The following is an 18,300-nucleotide window of genomic DNA, read 5'->3' as shown; positions in this document are numbered from 1 at the left end:
ATTCATAGAATAAACTACAGTAGAAATGCTGACATTTTAAGGTAGAAAGTCAGCTTCCTGCCCAGGTGAGGGAAAGAACATTTCTGCTCTTGTCTGGGGAGGACCCTGGCCTTTTTTAATTTACTGAAAAAGCAGGCTGTTTAAAGCCCTATTCACAAATGATTTCTATGCCAAGAAACTCTTCTCCTTATCAGTCATGCCTAATAAAACTCTTTAAAGAGAATTGTTTAGTCAAGAGACATTGGAGTATGAATGTAGGGAGGTATTGTGGTGATTCTTTGTCAGAAAGAATATAAAAAATACCAGGGTAAGGCAAGAGTAGTACAATAGTTTGTCTTCCAGCATTTCAGTGTATTAATGAAATCGGTTTCAAATAGACTGATTTCAGTGTCGCCAGGTAGGATGCCTATCACATATAGTGTAACCACATCTCTTCCAGTAATGAAGTGCATCACTCAGTGAGGATACTAATAATAAGCCTCATCTTGTGAACTCACAAGTGTTGCCCTCTCTCCCTTTAGTTTCTTGTAAATTGCTGTGAGTTTTGTTAGACACAATGTAATAGTCACTGTGGTATTTATGTTGCTTACCATCTCTATATTATGTGCCGGTGTGAGTTCTGTGCCCATGTATGTTTCTTACTTTGCAGAGCACCACAGAAAATGATGCCACGGTGTAAAAATTAGCTGTAATATGTTGTTTATGGACATTGCTGAGGCATAGTGGATAGCACTCTCGCCTTGCAGCGCTGAGACCTTGGTTCAAATCCCAACTAGGACACTCTCTGTGTGCGTTTCCTCTGGACACTCCGGTCTCTTTTCACATCCCAAAATTGTCCCTAGACTTTAATAGACATATAACTGTGGTAGAGATTAGATTGTGAGCCCCTCTGAGGGACAGCTAGTGGCAAGACTACGTTCTCTGTAAAGGGCTGCAGAAGATGTTGGTTCTATATAAATGCTAAATAATATTAACAACCGAAATCAGTATCTTTTTGTTAATTTAATCCATAAAGGAATATTTGTAAAGCATTCCTAAACAATTATGGAGTATTTCTAACAAATTTATATGTCAAGGGGTACTCAAGAAGAGATTTTCCACAACTGGGGGGTTCTTAGCAAAATCTGTGTTTTATAAAGGGGTTCATTGTGCTCCATCGGGCTGCAAAGAGTCAGACCCGAATGAACAAACGGCATATATATATATATATATATATATATATATATGTGTATGTCCGTGTGTGTGTGTGTATATATATACACACACACACACACACACACACTCTCACCTAAAGGATTATTAGGAACACCATACTAATACGGTGTTTGACCCCCTTTCCCCTCAAGGTGCTGAAAGCATTCTTTACAAATGTTGGCCCATACTGATAGGATAGCATCTTGCAGTTGATGGAGATTTGTGGGATGCCCATCCAGGGCACGAAGCTCCCGTTCCATCACATCCCAAAGATGCTCTATTGGGTTGAGATCTGGTGATTGTGGGGGCCATTTTAGTACAGTGAACTCATTGTCATGTTCAAGTAACCAATTTTGAATGATTAGAGCTTTGTGACATGGTGCATTATTCTGCTGGACGTAGCCATCAGAGGATGGGTACATGGTGGTCATGATGGGACGGACATGGTCAGAAACAATGCTCAGGTAGCCCCTGGCCTTGAAATGATGCCCAATTGGCTCTAAGGGGCCTAAAGTGTTCCAAGAAAACACCCCCCCCCCCCCCCCACCATTACACCACCACCACCAGCCTGCACACTTGCAACAAGGCATGATGGATCCATGTTATCATTCTGTTTACGTCAAATTCTGACTCTATCAAGACTCATCAGACCAGGCAACATTTTTCCAGTCTTCAACTGTCCAAATTTGGTGAGCTCGTGTCCCTACCTCTCCCTCTAGATCAGAGGTGCCCACACTTTTTTCGCTTGTGAGCTACTTTTAAAAATTAGCAAGTCAAAATGATCTACCTATATACAATTTTAGGAGCACATTTGTATATACAGAATGGAAAATGTAGTGGGGTCGGGATCTATTTATTTATTTATTTATCTACCAAGAAGTCCTTTGCGATCTACCGGTAGATCGCTATCTACCTAATGGGTACCCCTGCTCTAGATTGTAAGCCTTTAAGTAGCCTCCTCCTTTTGTGTCCTACCTGATCATGCACCTCCATTACTGTGAACCCATGCTATGCATTTGAGTGACTTGCCTAATCTCCATGCTCCCATCCAGTGACTGACTAAGCATTACCTTGTACTCATACTGTGCTGCGTGATCTGGTTTTTCTTGTATTCCTGTATTGTCATATTGCTGTATGCCACCCCTAACTATTGTCTGTAACCTAAACTAATGTCCAGTGCTGCATAATATGTTGGCGCTTTATAAATACAATAAATAAAAATTGTAGCCTCTTTTTCCTATTTGTAGTGGAGATGAGTGGTACCCGGTGGGGTCTTCTGCTGTTGTAGCCCATCCGCCTCAAGGTTGTGTGTGTTGTGGCTTCATAAATGCTTTGCTGCATACCTCGGTTGTAGCGAGTAGTTATTTCAGTCAACGTTGCTCTTCTATTAGCTTGAATAAGTCAGCCTATTCTCCGCTGACCTCTAGCATCAACAAGGCATTTTTGCCCACAGGACTCCTGCATACTGGATGTTTTTCCCTTTTCACACCATTCTTTGTAAACCCTAGAAATGGTTGTGCGTGAAAATACCAGTAACTGAGCAGATTGTGAAATACTCAGACCGGCCCCTCTGGCACCAACAACCATGCCACGCTCAGAATTGCTTAAATCACCTTTCTTTCCCATTCTGACATTCAGTTTGGCGTTCAGGAGATTGTCTTGACCAGGACCACATCCCTAAATGCATTGAAGCAACTGCCATGTGATTGTTTGATTAGATAATTGCATTAATGAGAAATTGAATTCCTAATAATCCTTTAGGTGAGTGTATATGTGTATATCGAAGAACTCTAAAGTAACTAATTTCTCTTTTCTTTTTTTCCGTTTAGGTCACGTTCCGCACCAGAATCTATCACTGTAATATCAACAGCCAAGGAGTAATCTGCTTGGATATTCTGAAAGACAACTGGAGTCCAGCATTGACTATATCAAAAGTTTTGCTATCTATTTGTTCCCTCCTGACAGACTGCAACCCTGGTATGTACCTTATTGGACAGATGCAAATGTGTGCATTCAGTGATTATGTGCTAGTCCTGTGAAGTCACTGGTCTGTGCACATATGAGCTCATTGATTCTTTGTTTTTCTGGCTTCCTAGTCCTGCACAGATATGGTGGGGGAATCATTTATGGTCCTTTGGGGCACCATGGCAGCTCTTTCCTGGGCTCTTGTGGTTCTGTTAGCTGAGAACAGTTTTGTAGCGTTGCTTGTTGTTTTCTGTTCATAGGAATTCATGCATTTAATTGTGATATTTATTGTAGAAGGAAGTAGACTTAGTGGACCAGCTTTATAATAACTTCTGCTTTTTCCTCTTCTGTCATGCTAAAGTTGTAGCTCTAGTTTGCATAAGCACACCCCAAATTAACTGTACTTCTCACTAAACATTTCCGCATTGCCTGTGCCACCTAATGGTGGCCACACACGTTAACGGATAACAGACCGGAGAGGGATATGGATGCTACCATATTGATTTCCTTTTAAACAATGCACATTACCTGGCTGTCCTACTGATCCTCTGCCTCTAATACTTTGTCATAGACCTTGAGCAAGCATACAGATCAGATGGTTGACTAAAGTTTTGCTTGTTTTGGGTGTGTGATTCAGACACTACTGAAGCTTTAAAGAACAAGCGACACCCATGCTAACCTAGAAATAAAAACCACATATATAACAGTGTTCTCCCCAGAAATGTTTTCCAGTCGGGTGGCATGAAATTGTAGCTGGGTGGCATGAAAAATTAGCCGGGTGAGGCGTGATTAGAGAATGCAGGGCCGGTGCCTCTGTGCGCAACTCAGCTTACAGCATAGGAAGAGGTGAGCCGATGACAGCCGGGTGGTCACCAAAACTAGCCGGGTGGAGCACCCGGCTAAAAGAGCCTGGGGAGAACACTGCATAAGTAGATAAATACTACTTCTACTTACATAACAGATGTATTGTGCAATCCACCTAATGATTCCTGTGAATTGTATAAAGGAAAAGCAGAAAATCCTATTCTAGGCAGTGGCCATCTTTCCAAGCTAATGCTGACATCATATCCTCCCTGACTCTTGTTTCCCCCCCCCCCCTCCCTTCTCTTGCTCATTGTGTATTCATTAGCTGCCCTCCTCCCAGAGTCTGCAGACACTCCCACTGGGGTGTATACTAACAACTGCACTGTTTGTTTGTTTTTATTTACACATCCAATCACTGAGTCACCTCAGCCTTGCTTGTAAACACAAGTAATCAGAGGGATTTTCTGATAAGCAGTTAGGCAGGGAAATAAATGGAAGAGGAGGAATATATTATAGATAAAAAGAACCCCCAGCATGCAATTCTTTGGCACGACTACTAAAGAGCCAGTGCTCCTAAGTTATGTGATAACTGCAAACCATAACAGCAGAAAAAGTTATGCAAGTTTTGAATGCAGGATTAGCATCTTTATCACTTAATACACTCAGACCAGTTGCTGTTGAAATGTGATTTTTATGGTGACAATTCCGCTTTAAAGATCAGCAGGGCTGCCAGGCAACTGGTATCGTTTAAAAGGAAATAAATATGCCAGCCTCCATATCCCTCTCGCCTGGATTCCCTTTAACCACTTGAGGACCCACCCTTTACCCCCCCCTTAAGGACCAGCGCTGTTTTAGCTGATCTGTGCTGGGTGGGCTCTGCAGCCCCCAGCACAGATCAGGGTGCAGGCAGAGCGACCAGATCGCCCCCCTTTTTTCCCCACTAGGGGGATGATGTGCTGGGGGGGTCTGATCGCTCCTGCCTGCCGGGTGTTGCGGGGGGGGGGGGCACCTCAAAGCCCCCCTCCGCGGCAAAATCCTCCCCCTCCCTCTCCTACCTGGCCCCCCCTGGTGAACCGGGCTGCACAGGACGCTATCCATCCTGTGCAGCCAGTGACAGGCTGTCCCCTGTCACATGGCGGCGATCCCCGGCCGCTGATTGGCCAGGGATCGCCGATCTGCCTTACGGCGCTGCTGCGCAGCAGCGCCGTACAATGTAAACAAAGCGGATTATTTCCGCTTGTGTTTACATTTAGCCTGCGAGCCGCCATCGGCGGCCCGCAGGCTATTCACAGAGCCCCCCGCCGTGAATTGACAGGAAGCAGCCGCTCGCGCGAGCGGCTGCTTCCTGATTAATCAGCCTGCAGCTGGCGACGCAATACTGCGTCGCTGGTCCTGCAGCTGCCACTGGTTAAGGATCAAGCAGGTTGCCAGGCAACTGGTACTGTTTAAAAAGAAGTAAATATGGCAGCCTCTCAGGTCAGTTGTTTTTTAAGGACCATCCTGTTTCATTCTACAAAACTATAAAAAATTGGAGCATAATCTGAGAAGTAATGAATTTACGTGAGATCATGCTTAATTCACATAGGTCAGATTTTACAATGGGAAAGCCTAACATTTTTTGACAAAATCTAATCGAAACGCTCAGAAACAAACATTCCACAGAACTGCACCTGAGCTAAAGATATTACCGCCTGTGATACATTTTAGTATGTAAATCATGGAGGTGAAAGGTTTTACAATGGGCAACCCATTTATAAAGTAATGTTGTAAAAAGAATACATTTTATTAATAACGTTATTTTCTCTTTAAAGTTTTATCCCAAAAGAAAGTTCTTCAGTGGCATCTCCTTGTATTGTTATAATATGTGGAGCGCAATGCAGTTGGTCAGTACCTGTTCTTTCAGCTGTCTATTTCTGGCTATATAATGGGTCCTGCAATTTCTTTTTGTCAAGAGGTCTAGAAAAGTAGAACTTTTTCCTTAGAATGGTCCAGCATGTACAGTACTATAGCTGTACATGTTAAACCACTTGTGCACAAAAACTGTTCAATAAAAACCTATTGAAACATAAAAAAAACAAAAACTGTTCAATAAAAACCTATCGAAACATAAACCACTTGAGCATTTGTTGCAGTAGAGCTACTTTAACTGAGACTTCAGCTAAGCCCCAGTGATGTAAGTATCTGTCTGCTGCTTTATATAAGTACTGAGCACATGCACCTGTGCCCATCTACCCCAGGGAACTACAGAAGACTAAGCAGGGATACCTTAGTGCCCAGCCCCCCCCCCCCCCCTTCTTTTACGCTGAGATTGTAATAACTTCTGCTTTTCCCTCTTCTGTCATGCTAAAGTTGTAGCTCTAGTTTGCATAAGCAATCCCCAAATTGAGGGCTAATGCACACCAAAAAGTGCCAGCATAATCGCAAACGGTCAGCTCTTTTTGAAGTGATTTTTCAGAGCGATCCTAGACATGTGCCTAGCGATTTTCTAGTTATGCCTAGTGATTTTTGGATCATTTTGCCGTAGCTTTTTTTAATTTGTTACAGTAAAGCTGGAACCGAACAGCTTTTGTAACAAACAAGCTTGTGATTTTCCACTTTCCTATACTTAACATTGAAGCTGAATCGCCTCAGAAAAGCGCAGAAATGCTATAGGACCCCGTTTGCATTTGGCAGAAAATCACATCGCTCTGGTGTGATCCATCCCATTCAAAACCATTAGCCAATCGCTTTTCAAAGCACTAGCATTTTTTAAAACGCTCAGAAGCGCTCTTGGTGTGCACCAGCCCTAACTGTACTTTTCACTAAACAGTGCCACCTAATGAGATTGAACAGAGAGCATACTGGTAAGCATTATATTCACCCCTCTCTATCCTGCTCTGATCATAATGCTCCCGAGTCCTCCATTTCACCCGCTTTCACATATTAGATTTAGTGAAAAAAAAATACATTTCTGGTATCTCTCTAGATCATACATGTCAAACTCTGGCCCTCAGAGCCATCCAATTTGGCCCTCAAGTGCTTTCCCCACTTTGCATTATGTTTGGCCCACTCTAGACCACCAGAGAAGCTATATTGAAGGTGAAGCCCTAGAACTGTATACAAGAGAATTATATAGGGGGGGAAGGACCACTAGACACCTGGGAACTGTACAGGGGTTGGAAGAGGTGCCATTAGATACCCGGGAACTTTATAAGGGAGGAAAGTGGTCAGTAGAGATTGAGGTTGGCCTGCAACTAGGTCTCAGTGTATGATTTCGTCTCACTTTGTATTTGAGTGTGAAACCCCTGCTCTAGATATAAACTGTATGGTCCATACAATAGAAAGCGTTGCTAAAGAACAAGGAGAGCCAATCAATGGTAATCTAGACAATTAGGGCTCTTTTCCACTGTCTGCGATTCGACCAATAAATCAAATCGTTTACATTTTGCGTATCAGAACAGCATTGCACGCTTAACATGGAAATTCCAATGCTGTTTTTCTACTAGTGCAATCAATTTTTCCCAAATAGCAATAGTTGATCTGCTGCATTTTTGTCGCGTTTGCGCTCTGGTACAAAGTATAGGAGAACAGAAATAGCAATTGCGCCGATGTGCGATTTTCCCCGCAATTGGCCAATTGCAACTTATTTCCCCCAGCGAGTTTTTCTTTTTCCCTCCTGTCGGAAATCACGAAGGCACCGCAATTGCACCATATACACAACTGATCACGGCACAATTGGTTGTGGAAATAAAAAGAACCGTGACTGCGCATTTCTTAGAGGGAAAGGGCCCTTACTTTATGCTGACATCGGGGCAAATTTTGAGCATTCATAGTTGTATAGTTATTTGGGTTGTAAAAAGACATACGTCCATCGAGTTCAACCAGAAAAGTTGTGTTGCCCAAACTGTGAACTATTGCAGAGATTGTAAAGAGTATAGTCTGTGTGTTTTTAGATTTAGAAGGGTTCTAGCTGGTTGCAGACTGAAATAGAAAAGTGAATTAATTTTTAATAACCTTCACTTATAAAATGGCTGGTGTAGCAATCTGCTATAGAAATGTTTAGCGAAAGTGACATTTCTCTTTAGAATCCCCACAATTTTTAACATTTTCAAGCAGACACAGAGTTAGATTTATCAGTTTTGACACCCGGTACAGAATGGGAACAGTAGGAGTGAGTTATTATAGCAGGGCAGTTTGATTTATAAGTCGCCCTCCCCGATCCTAAGTAAGAACTCCTCTAGACCGCAGCTTGCTATGCTGTGCGCCTATTTGCCTTTTAACATGAAACTGCGAGTCTGTAGTACGTCTTCACAGAGCCAGTGCCATGGACTTTAGGCCCAGAATAACCATTGCAAATGCTTTGTTACACTAATAACTGTGTGGTTTGAACTGTAAAAGCCTGGGATTCTGGTGTAGACTTGCTCGATAAACCCCCTCCACTGTCTGAGTGTAAAACTGTATTTTTGCTTAGCGAGTTTGAAATACCAAATTGGCGAAGAAGCGCAATGTTTTTATTGATTAACAAACATAAATAGCTTTATCTGTCTAGGAAAATGTTACAACAAGCACGAATGCTTTTAGTCCCGAAATAACAGCTTTGCTTCAATGAGTACACTTGCGAATTTGAATTGCATATCTTTTTGTGCGCGCTGTAAATTATGTTCTTGCATTTGTAATTTCAGGGCAGAACAGATGGTGAAGGTTTAATTTAAAGTAATGTGTCTATTAAGATAACTATGCCGCCAAGTGTGAATGGAGCGTCCTGTGATCTGTCAGCGATGTAATCTGTTTTCCGGGAACCTGTTCGGACAGAACATATCTCTTGGCGGCTTGTGTTACAACCACTGAGAAATATGAAGGCTGCCCTTGCTGGCTTCCCTTTTTAAAAAAAATGATACTGGTTTGGTGCTACTTTCCTTTTTCCCTGGTGCTTATCCCCTCTGCTTAGGCAAACATACCCTATCCAAACCCCTACCTAAGAATGGTAGCAGGTAGAGAGTTGGTTGGATGTCTGTTTTAGTTGGATTATAAGTCATAACCGCTGTTTATTGTTCTGGTGAATCTGCACTTTCATATTTATGTACTTTTTTTAAATTTTTTTTATTTTTTACATAGACCTAGAGCAAGGGTGTCAAACTCAAATACAAAGTGGGCTGAAATTCAACACTGGGACCTTGTCACGGGCCAACCTCTACATCTACTGGCCACCTTCCTCACTTATAAAGTTCCCTGGTGTCTATTGGCTTCCCTTCAAACTCTATACAGTTCCCCAGTGACTAGTGGTCCTCCTCCCTCTCCTATACAGTTCCCTGGTGTCTAGTAGCCCCCACCCTCTCCTATACGGTTCCCTGGTGTCTAGTAGCCCCCATCCTCTCCTATACAGTTTCCTGGTGTCTAGTGGCCCACACCCTCCCCTATGCAATTCCCTAGTGTTTAGTGCTTTCCCCCATATGGCTTCCCTGGTGTTCTAGGGCTTCATCTCCACCTTCTCTGGTGGTCTAGAGTGGGCCAAACATAATGCAAAGTGGGGAAACCACTTGGGAGCCAAATTTAATGGCTCTGAGGGACAGATATGGCCCGCCGGGCCAGAGTTTGACATGTATGTCATAAAGTAAGCACAAATGGAAACTTAATTATAATTCCCCCTTGAATTATGTTAAGTGACTTCGTCTTCACAATTTATGTAATATGTAGCCTTGTGTAAAAGCCATGTTGGAAATGCTTCTTCTATAAAGAATACTCCGTTAAGATGGGGAAAGCCAGCAGGATTTCTGGTATTTAAGAACCAACATTTTTCACTGCAGTATTAGTAAGGCGTGTAGGTTACAAATGCAAGACAAACCATTAAGGTGCCCATTAATGATACAATATTTTCATAGATTAGAGAGTACATCTAGTATAAAAGAGTTGGGAGGAGTCTCAGCTTTAAGGCCTCGTTCACATCATTTAGCGCAGATGGCTGTGCGATTGGAACGCAACGCGTCCGATCGCACGCCATCTGCGCTCCTATGCGCTGCGCTGCAGATCCCATTCATTACAATGAATGGGATCTGCTCTGCGATTCCCAAAAATGCATGCAGCACGCGACAGCGCAATCGCGCTGCCACGCAGCGCATATGATGGGAACGGTAGAAGGGCTGTCTACCGTTCTTGCGTGTCGCACACTATACGCGCTGCCAAAATGCGCACGGCAGCGCATATAGTCTGAACGAGGCCTAACTAGTTACGTTGATCGGCTATAGGGTGACACTTTTCACCCTATTCGAGAATCCAGTTGCGACCATGTTTCTGAATGTCCTTGTAAAGCCCCGCAGGCATTGCCGCAACCCGCCCCCAGCTCTGCACTAATTAGGCCATGGCAACGCAGATGGGGGTGGCCAGAGCCTTGGCAGAAGTTTGAAAAAAAAAAAACCCTGTGAAGGATGCATTTCCGAGGGGGGCGATGCACTCACCTGAATGAATGAACTACAGCCAGTTCCTGGCTACCTATACTGGGGGCACCTATTCCTGGCTACCTATACTGGGGGCACCTATTCCTGGCTACCTATACTGGCTGCTCCAATCGTGGCTACCTATACTGGCTGCACCAATCCTGGCTACCTATACTGGCTGCACCTATTCCTGGCTACCTATACTGACGGCACCTATTCTTGGCTACCTATTCTGGGGCACCTATTCTTGGCTACCTATTCTGGGGCACCAATTCTTGGCTACCTATACTGGGGCACCAATTCCTGGCTACTTATACTGGGGCACCTATACCTGGCTACCATACAGGGGGGGATGAGGCAATGGAGCTCTGTAAAAACAGCGAATTATGGTTACAGCGGGCGCTCAGTGAGTAATTTTGGCACTGTCAAAAGATGGAGCACAAATTACTAGCCGCATTACATCTTTCCCCACTATCCGTGGCAGCCTGGACGGGGAATAGTATTTCACGCAGCGAGGACTTTTACAGGAGCAGGGTGAGCCGTTTAACTCTTTACCCTGCACCCAAATCTCCCGGCAGCTTAATCATATGTATGCTGAGGGAGTAAGGCACATCTGGCTACCTTACTGGGGTGGGAAGGGCACATTATTTAACCATTTCAGCTAGAGCTGAACGATTTTCGATTTAAAACCGAAAATCATGATCAGGGGCATGACGATCTCAAGATCGTCACAGCGGCGATTTTCTCTCTGGATCTATTTCAGTTAAATACAGGGACCCGGCTGGCAGTTCTTGTAATGTCGGGGAACGCTAGAGCAGCGTCCCCGCTGTTGCCATGGCACTGCATTACCACGTGGCGCACTAAAGTCTCTTCACTCGCCCCCATAGCTGTGTCAGGGGCAAACTTCATGAAGCTCCGCCCCCACATGCTGCGCATTGCCCGCCCCGCTGCTCTCTGACTTCATGAATTCCGGACAACCGGGAGCCTTGTCAGCACACCTTCACACAAACTTGGCAACAGTCCAGATTTCCCGCTTTGGGAGGCTTGATCCTGCGTCCTGCGAGTGCGACAGCCAGCCTGTGTCCTGGGTTGGGGAGAAATCAGGATGGAGAGCGGCAGAAGGATCACACAAGAGAACAGAGTACAGTCACCGCGGGGCATGCTTCCTATAGTGAGCAAGGAATGACGTCAGTACAAAGCCCCGCGGTGACTGCTCTGCTCTCATCTCTACAGTCTCCTCTCCTGCACGGTGTCTGCTTCCCATCACCTGTCTTTTGCGGAATTATACTCCGCTGTCCTCTGCTCAAGCTGTCACACTCCAGCAGCCATGCCCTCTGACCCTCCATCCTGAGTCCTCCTCATCGGAACACTATCTGCACAATTACCGGAGGAGGGGATGGGCACAGAAGCCTGCTGTCTCTCCTTGTGCCATGTGGATGACTCTGCAGTGAAGTGGGTAATCTCTGTTCAGAGCATCCCATCTCCCTATAGAAACTTTACACTAGGTGAGTGTCCTGTTGATTGGCAGAAGGTGGCTTACAAGCGACTGCAGCGTTTGTTAGGCTTTCACTTCCCTTCTGATTTATAAACTTGTAAAAAAAAAATCAATAGTGGTGCAAGATCTGATGTAACATCTTATACAGGACATGTAGGACCTTTTCTTGTGTACTTGATTTACTGGTCAGCTGAGGTGCTTGACAACAAAATTCCTATGGTCAGCTGCATAAGGTCCACATGATGGTGTACTCAGTGACTGTTTGGTGCATCAAAGCTGAATTCTGGGTACAGTCAAACAAGCCAGGCTTATCTGCTCTCAGTATTCTAAAAATACACTTTTCCTTATTAATTTTTAGTGGTATGCAACTATGCATGGCGAGGGGTGTGCTGGGGGCGTGTCCTACAGTGTCCCTCTTTCTCATCTCAAAAAGTTGGGAGGTATGCTTCACCTCCAGCCACTGCCAGCACAGCATGCACTGACAAGCCTGCAGTGCATTGTCTCCAGCAGACAGCTTGGCTAGGAGTAGGAGCTTTCCTAAATGTGAGGCTGCAGATGATAGAAGCTTCTCTCCAGCTGCCACACTACCTGCTGTACTGTCACCCCTAAAGAGACTGCAGCATGGAGGGTCCCCTTCACTGAGCAGCCAAGTCTCTAGTGCATATTGACATCTACACTTTTTCCCTACTACTTCCAACTGTTCTCAAATTGACACCATTTTGTTAGTTGGTTGGAAAGTTTTGACGTTTGTGTTTTGCTATGTAATAACATAACTCTGAATATGCCGGTGCATTTATAAATCAATAATAATATCTCTGCTGTTCTGGCTAACCTGTACTGCGACCTATACTGGGGGCACTCATACTCACCATCAGTGTTCTGATCCATCGCTGCACATTGAAAATCGTGAATCGAATCGAAATCGCAATTTCAGACAGAAATCGTGCAATTCAATCTTTTCCTAAAATCGTTCAGGCCTAATTTCAGCCCGCGGGAATTTTTCACCTTATGCATCAGAGCAATTTTCACCTCCCATTCATTTGCTAATAACTTTATCACTTCTTAACACAATTTATTGATCTCTATCTTGTTTTTTCCGCCAATAATTAGGCTTTCTTTGGGTGGTACATTTTGCTAAGAATTATTTTTTTTATAAATGCATTTTAACAGGATTAATAAGAAAAATAGAAAAAAAAATCATTATTTCTCAGTTTTCGGCCATTATAGCTTTAAAATAATCCACGCTACCATAATTAAAACCTATGTATTTTATTTGCCCGTTTTTCTCGGTTATGACACCATTTAAATTTTGTCCCTATCACAATGTATGGCGCCAATATTTTATTTGGAAATAAAGGAGCATTTTTTCCGTTTTGCAGCCATCATTATTTATAAGCTTATAATTTTTAAAAATGTTCGTAGTATACCCCCTTCACATGCATATTTAAAAAGTTCAGACCCTTAGGTAACTATTTGTTTTTGTTTTTTTTGTAATTGTAATTTTTTTTTTCTCCATTAAAAATTTTATTTTGCATAGGCAATGCATTTCGTGGGCCTGAGCTCACTTCCTCAGGCCAATAAAAGTGCCATTTGATAAAAAGCCTTCCAGAATAGGGAGCTTCTCTCTGTGTAATACCAGATACTGTCGTACTGTGGTATTTTTTGAGATTGTTATCATACCGTGAATATTCATACAGTTGCAATCAGATCAGAAGTTAATTAAATTGGAAGTTGGGGTATTTTTGTTTTATAGATTTCCTAGCAAGCTCATGGTGAACCAGAACTCCCCTAGGAGTGTGTAGGGGGGCTAAAAAGGAACAAAAAGCCTTCTTACTAAAAATGCTATGTAAAATAGAATTTTGCCTTCTTGAAACAGAAGGTATTATTATGTGATTATTATCCAGGTTGGAGTGAGCATATGAGGTGTGCTGAATATGCAAATCATCCTTTTGTTGTCCCTGTAAGCAAGACACACCTCCAGAAGCGCTGCAATGCAATGACGTGTCAGCTTGTAGATTGTACAGAGCCACAATAATCCTACATGCATACAGACTGTTTCGGTTTTGTGAAAAATTCCTCTCACCAGATTTTGGATGAACTAACTTTTTGTTTCTCCTCTTTCAGCTGACCCCCTGGTTGGAAGCATAGCCACTCAGTATCTGACCAACAGAGCCGAGCATGACAGGATAGCCAGACAGTGGACCAAGAGATACGCCACATAAACTGTACAGTTTGAAGAAGCACAAGGCATCTGTACAATGTGCAACAAATCTTTATAGCCTTTACAATACGGACTTCTGTGTATATGTTATACTGATTCTACTCTCTGCTTTTATCCTATATGGTATTCTGCCCCGAGAGGTAAATGCTATCAAGAGTAGAACTTTGTAGCTGTAGATTAGTCATGTTAAAATGCCTACTTGCAAGTCTTGCTTCTTTGGGATATCAAAACGTATTTTGTGATGTACTAAGGATACCGTTCCAAACCAAATATTATAGTGCATTTTAGCCTAATTCATTATCTGTATGACGTTATTAAAGTTTAGCTGTAGATTATTAGAAGATCTGTCATTTGTATTAAACCCAGAAATATTTCCAATTATGTGGTACACGCTGTTGTGAAAACTGTTTTACCTTTGTCAGTTTGTACTGAAAGGATTTCCTTTATCCCTTTGTAGCTCAGAGAGCACCCAATGTATTATCCCAGCACACAATAAACATGTTCCCTAAAGTGTAGTTTCCTTTTGCTTTCACATATGGAGATCAGTGTACTGAGCGCAGTGGCAGCGTATCGAGGTTAGTGTTATGATTGCACAGCTAATTTATGTCTCTAAAGGTGCCCATACATGGTACAACTTTTTTTTTCTTTTTTCGATTAGATAATTTAGTTCGATTATTCCGTTAGATCGAATATAAAGATTTTTCCAGCATGTCCGATCAGATTTTTCTCAAAAAAAATGGGATAATCGTTCGAATTTCTTGATCGGGAAAAAAAAATATTTTCAACTTTCATTCGATTCGATCATTTAGATAGAATAAACAGGAAAATCAAACGTTTTTATTGTATCGTGTATGGGCACCATTAGGAACTGGTTCGCTTTCCTTTTTTTCCGTTTCTCATTTCCCATGTAGTTTATTATAGCTGTAATTTCACTTTGTTTGGTAATGCAGAATATTATAAGTATTGGCTTTCTTAAAAGACAACCGAAGTGACATATAACATGCTGAGATAGACATGTGTATGTCCAGTGCAAAGCACACACATTACTGTGCTGTGTTCCTTTTTTACTTTCTCTGCCTGAAAGAGTCAAACATCAGGTATGCAAATGACAGTTTGTCTGGGTCAGGGCCGGGTCAGACTATAGCATAACCCTCACTGCTAAGTAATTACAGCCATAAAACACTTTCCTGTCAGTAAATGGTTTTTGAAAGCAGAAAAGAGATAAAAAGGTTAATAGTTCATAGATTTGAGCTCTGGAATACTTCAATGAAGGTGTCATTGAGCAGGTGACAATGGTACAGTAGAAACTTAAAAACTAGAATTAAATATAAAATAAAGCTGTGGGATATCTAAAAAAAAGTCATTTTTAGGAGGAGGAGGATAGATACAATTGTTTTTCTCATCAGTTTATTTTCACCTCGGATGCCCTTTAAGAGTGTTTAGGAAAATATGAACTGGTCAAAAGTAAAAAATAAAAAAGAATAATGTGTAGATTGATTATCTATATAATTCTGAAGTTTACCTAAAATTGTGGCACTGGTGATGAGTAAAAAGCTGCCTTACCAATCTATTGGCACTCTGAAAGCAAACCTGAAGCGCAAATACGATGATGAGATAATGAATTGTATGTATAGTATAACACAGAAACAGAACATAAGTAGCAAAGAATAGATTTATCTATGCCATAGAGTTATCTATGCAAAAGAGATTCCCTGAGCTAATTCGAACCAACTTGGGCCGAATAGAATCCTGTTTTCTGAAGCACTTAGAGGGAGTGTGAAACCACTCAAAAAGAAAATAAATCAGATACTCGCCTAAGGAGAGGGAAGTCTCTGGGTCCTATAGAGCCTTCCCATTTCTCTCACAGTTCCTGCGCTCCAGCACTGGCTCTCCCATTAGCTCTCTGCCACTGCGGGAGGCTTCAGCAGTCTTCAGGGGCCCCTGCGGAAGGGCCGCTCTGTACTGCGCAAACGAGCTTTCTCGCGTACTCGCGCAGTACGGAGCCGCCCGTCTTCAGGAGCACTCGGGCTTCTGAAGACGGCCAAAGCCTCCCGCAGGAACGAGCAGACTGTGAGAGGAATGGAAGGCTCTATAGGACCCAGAGTCTTCCCTCTTCTTAGGTAAGTATCTGGTGTTGGTTTTTTTTTTTTTTTTGTATGGCTTCACACCAACTTTAAACCGCAAAGAAACAGAACAGTGAGAGACAGTTTGAGATAAGGTTTTACTGCTGGAAAGTTCAAAGGGTCATTATTTCTTAGTTTTATAGCTTAAAAGACAGAGTGTGGTTTTAAAACTGCAACTGTGAAAGTATGATGCAATGTTATAAAAGGAAAAAAGAAAGGCTATATAACTGAAAATAAAAATAGGAGAATCTTTTCTTTGCTACTAATGTTATACTCATTCGTACTGCACATACAGTTCATTATATCATACGTTTAGTTTTTTCGCTTCAAGTTTGCTGTAAGGCTCCTTTTACACAGTGTCTGTTGTGTCGCTGCAGACAATATCCTCACAATGTGATGCAATAATATGCCTAAAGAGTCGGGGTAATGCTCAGCATGCAGTACATTTACAGGGCAACGCTCACCTTAACAGTGGTCGTGTGGCATACTTTTTTTGAATTGTATGCCTCACTTTATGGTCGCACCGCATGAGGCGACTTTTTGCCTACGTTGCAATTGCACAGCATTGCAGCACAATTTGCATACTGTGAAAGGAACCTAAAACAAGATTCTGTTGACCTCAGTGAATCCCTGTTATCATAGGACTTCCATGCAGGGAAGTTCCACCATCTCCTTCCTGCTGACAGCAATATCCCTTCCTGCCCCAACCGATCCCGCTGACCGTATCATACATGTACGAGAGGAATCGGCGCGGGAGACTTGGGTGCAGGATACAGCCGGTATATGGCTGATCCTGCTGATGAACAAGTCCCGGCCGTGTTGAATACTATTCCCCCTCCAGGCTGCCATGGATGGTGGGGAATGAAATAATTTGGCTTCCAGGGAAGCATCTGGATGGTCCAATGGCTTTCCAGATCTCCTTTGAGGCTGCCGTTGCTGCCCAGGACCCTCTTCTTCTTCAAGCTGCACTTCCAGTCGTGTATGAGCTCATCCCTACTGGGAATGTGTGAGTCAGGTCTGTGCATGCCCAGCAGAATGAAGCTTTGCATGGAGGAAAATGCTGCATACGAATGACGCTGTTCTACCAGCTAGGTGTGGACCTCAGTCAGGATGTGCACAAACATGTCGGGAGCACAGCCACAGGATCCGGACAACTTCTGGACTATCCAGAGGCTCTTCACTACTGAGGTACAGGAAGTATCTAATTTTAACCATTTTTCCCTTTCAGGTATACTTTAAATCTCGAGCAAAAAAAAGAACAATCTCCGTGCGCAGTCCCACACACACTACAATGCAATCCAATGGCTGCTGCCGATCTAAGTTGATGCTCAGTGAGGTCTCCAGTGATCAGCGCAAGAATCTTTCAATCTGTTCACAAACTCTAAAATCTTCTAACTCCACCACACCGCTTGTGAGCGCACTCACTGGCTCTTTGGATCATACGAAATGATCATATGCGTGTTAAACAAACGACTGCCCCTCTGTTCATAAATGGGCTCTTCTCTGTAACCTCTTCATATCCTCATTAACATAGCATGTAATATAAAAACGCTCCACATAGCGTAATCCAATTTCCAATTAAATGTATTCTGCATAAAATCAATTCAAATACACTCACGTGTACACCATGTATGTCTATGACAGGCATACAGGTAAGCGCAGGGTAGGAAAGATAGCAGGCTGAGTCCGGCCGTTCACTCCACGTAACACCGCCGTCCAGCTTGCATCCGCCTACTTCCGCACTCCCTCGCCTGCCCTGTAGCTCCTACCCAACCGGTTTCGTCCACGTGACTTTCTCAAGGGGTTCGAAGGTCACGGGCTACGGCGCTTACCTTTATCACTCTCGTGTACTGTGCCTGTTATCTCTCTGCGCCTGCCCATGCTATTTATGCACTTATGTTACTTTTCTGTTTGTTTGACAAATTCTTCAAGTTTGTGAACTAACATTCGTACCTGCATACATACCACACTCATACTTAAAGAGGAACTCTTCAAATCATTAGCTATAAAACAATTCACATTATACTCCATATTTAAGCCTTCTGGGGACATCGTTCTCAATAACAGTATCCATTTAGTTTCTCGCCT

The 18,300-nt window shown here is 43.0% G+C and overlaps 1 protein-coding gene across 1 annotated transcript in view; it reads left to right on the top strand.

Annotated features, from left to right (window-relative positions):
- The window catches only part of UBE2E3 (ubiquitin conjugating enzyme E2 E3), a 117,830-nt gene extending 103,231 nt beyond the window's left edge, over positions 1-14,599 (top strand). Inside the window, exons 5-6 of the mRNA XM_068245422.1 lie at positions 3,024-3,171; positions 13,993-14,599. Coding sequence (XP_068101523.1) covers positions 3,024-3,171; positions 13,993-14,090 — 246 coding nt within the window. The 3' untranslated portion in view covers positions 14,091-14,599. The remainder of the gene's footprint in view (positions 1-3,023; positions 3,172-13,992) is intronic.
- Positions 14,600-18,300: the final 3,701 nt, after the last annotated feature.

This window comes from Hyperolius riggenbachi, chromosome 7 (assembly GCF_040937935.1).
Source record: "Hyperolius riggenbachi isolate aHypRig1 chromosome 7, aHypRig1.pri, whole genome shotgun sequence".
Lineage (NCBI taxonomy): Eukaryota > Metazoa > Chordata > Amphibia > Anura > Hyperoliidae > Hyperolius > Hyperolius riggenbachi.
This window is presented reverse-complemented; position numbering and strand designations above follow the sequence as displayed.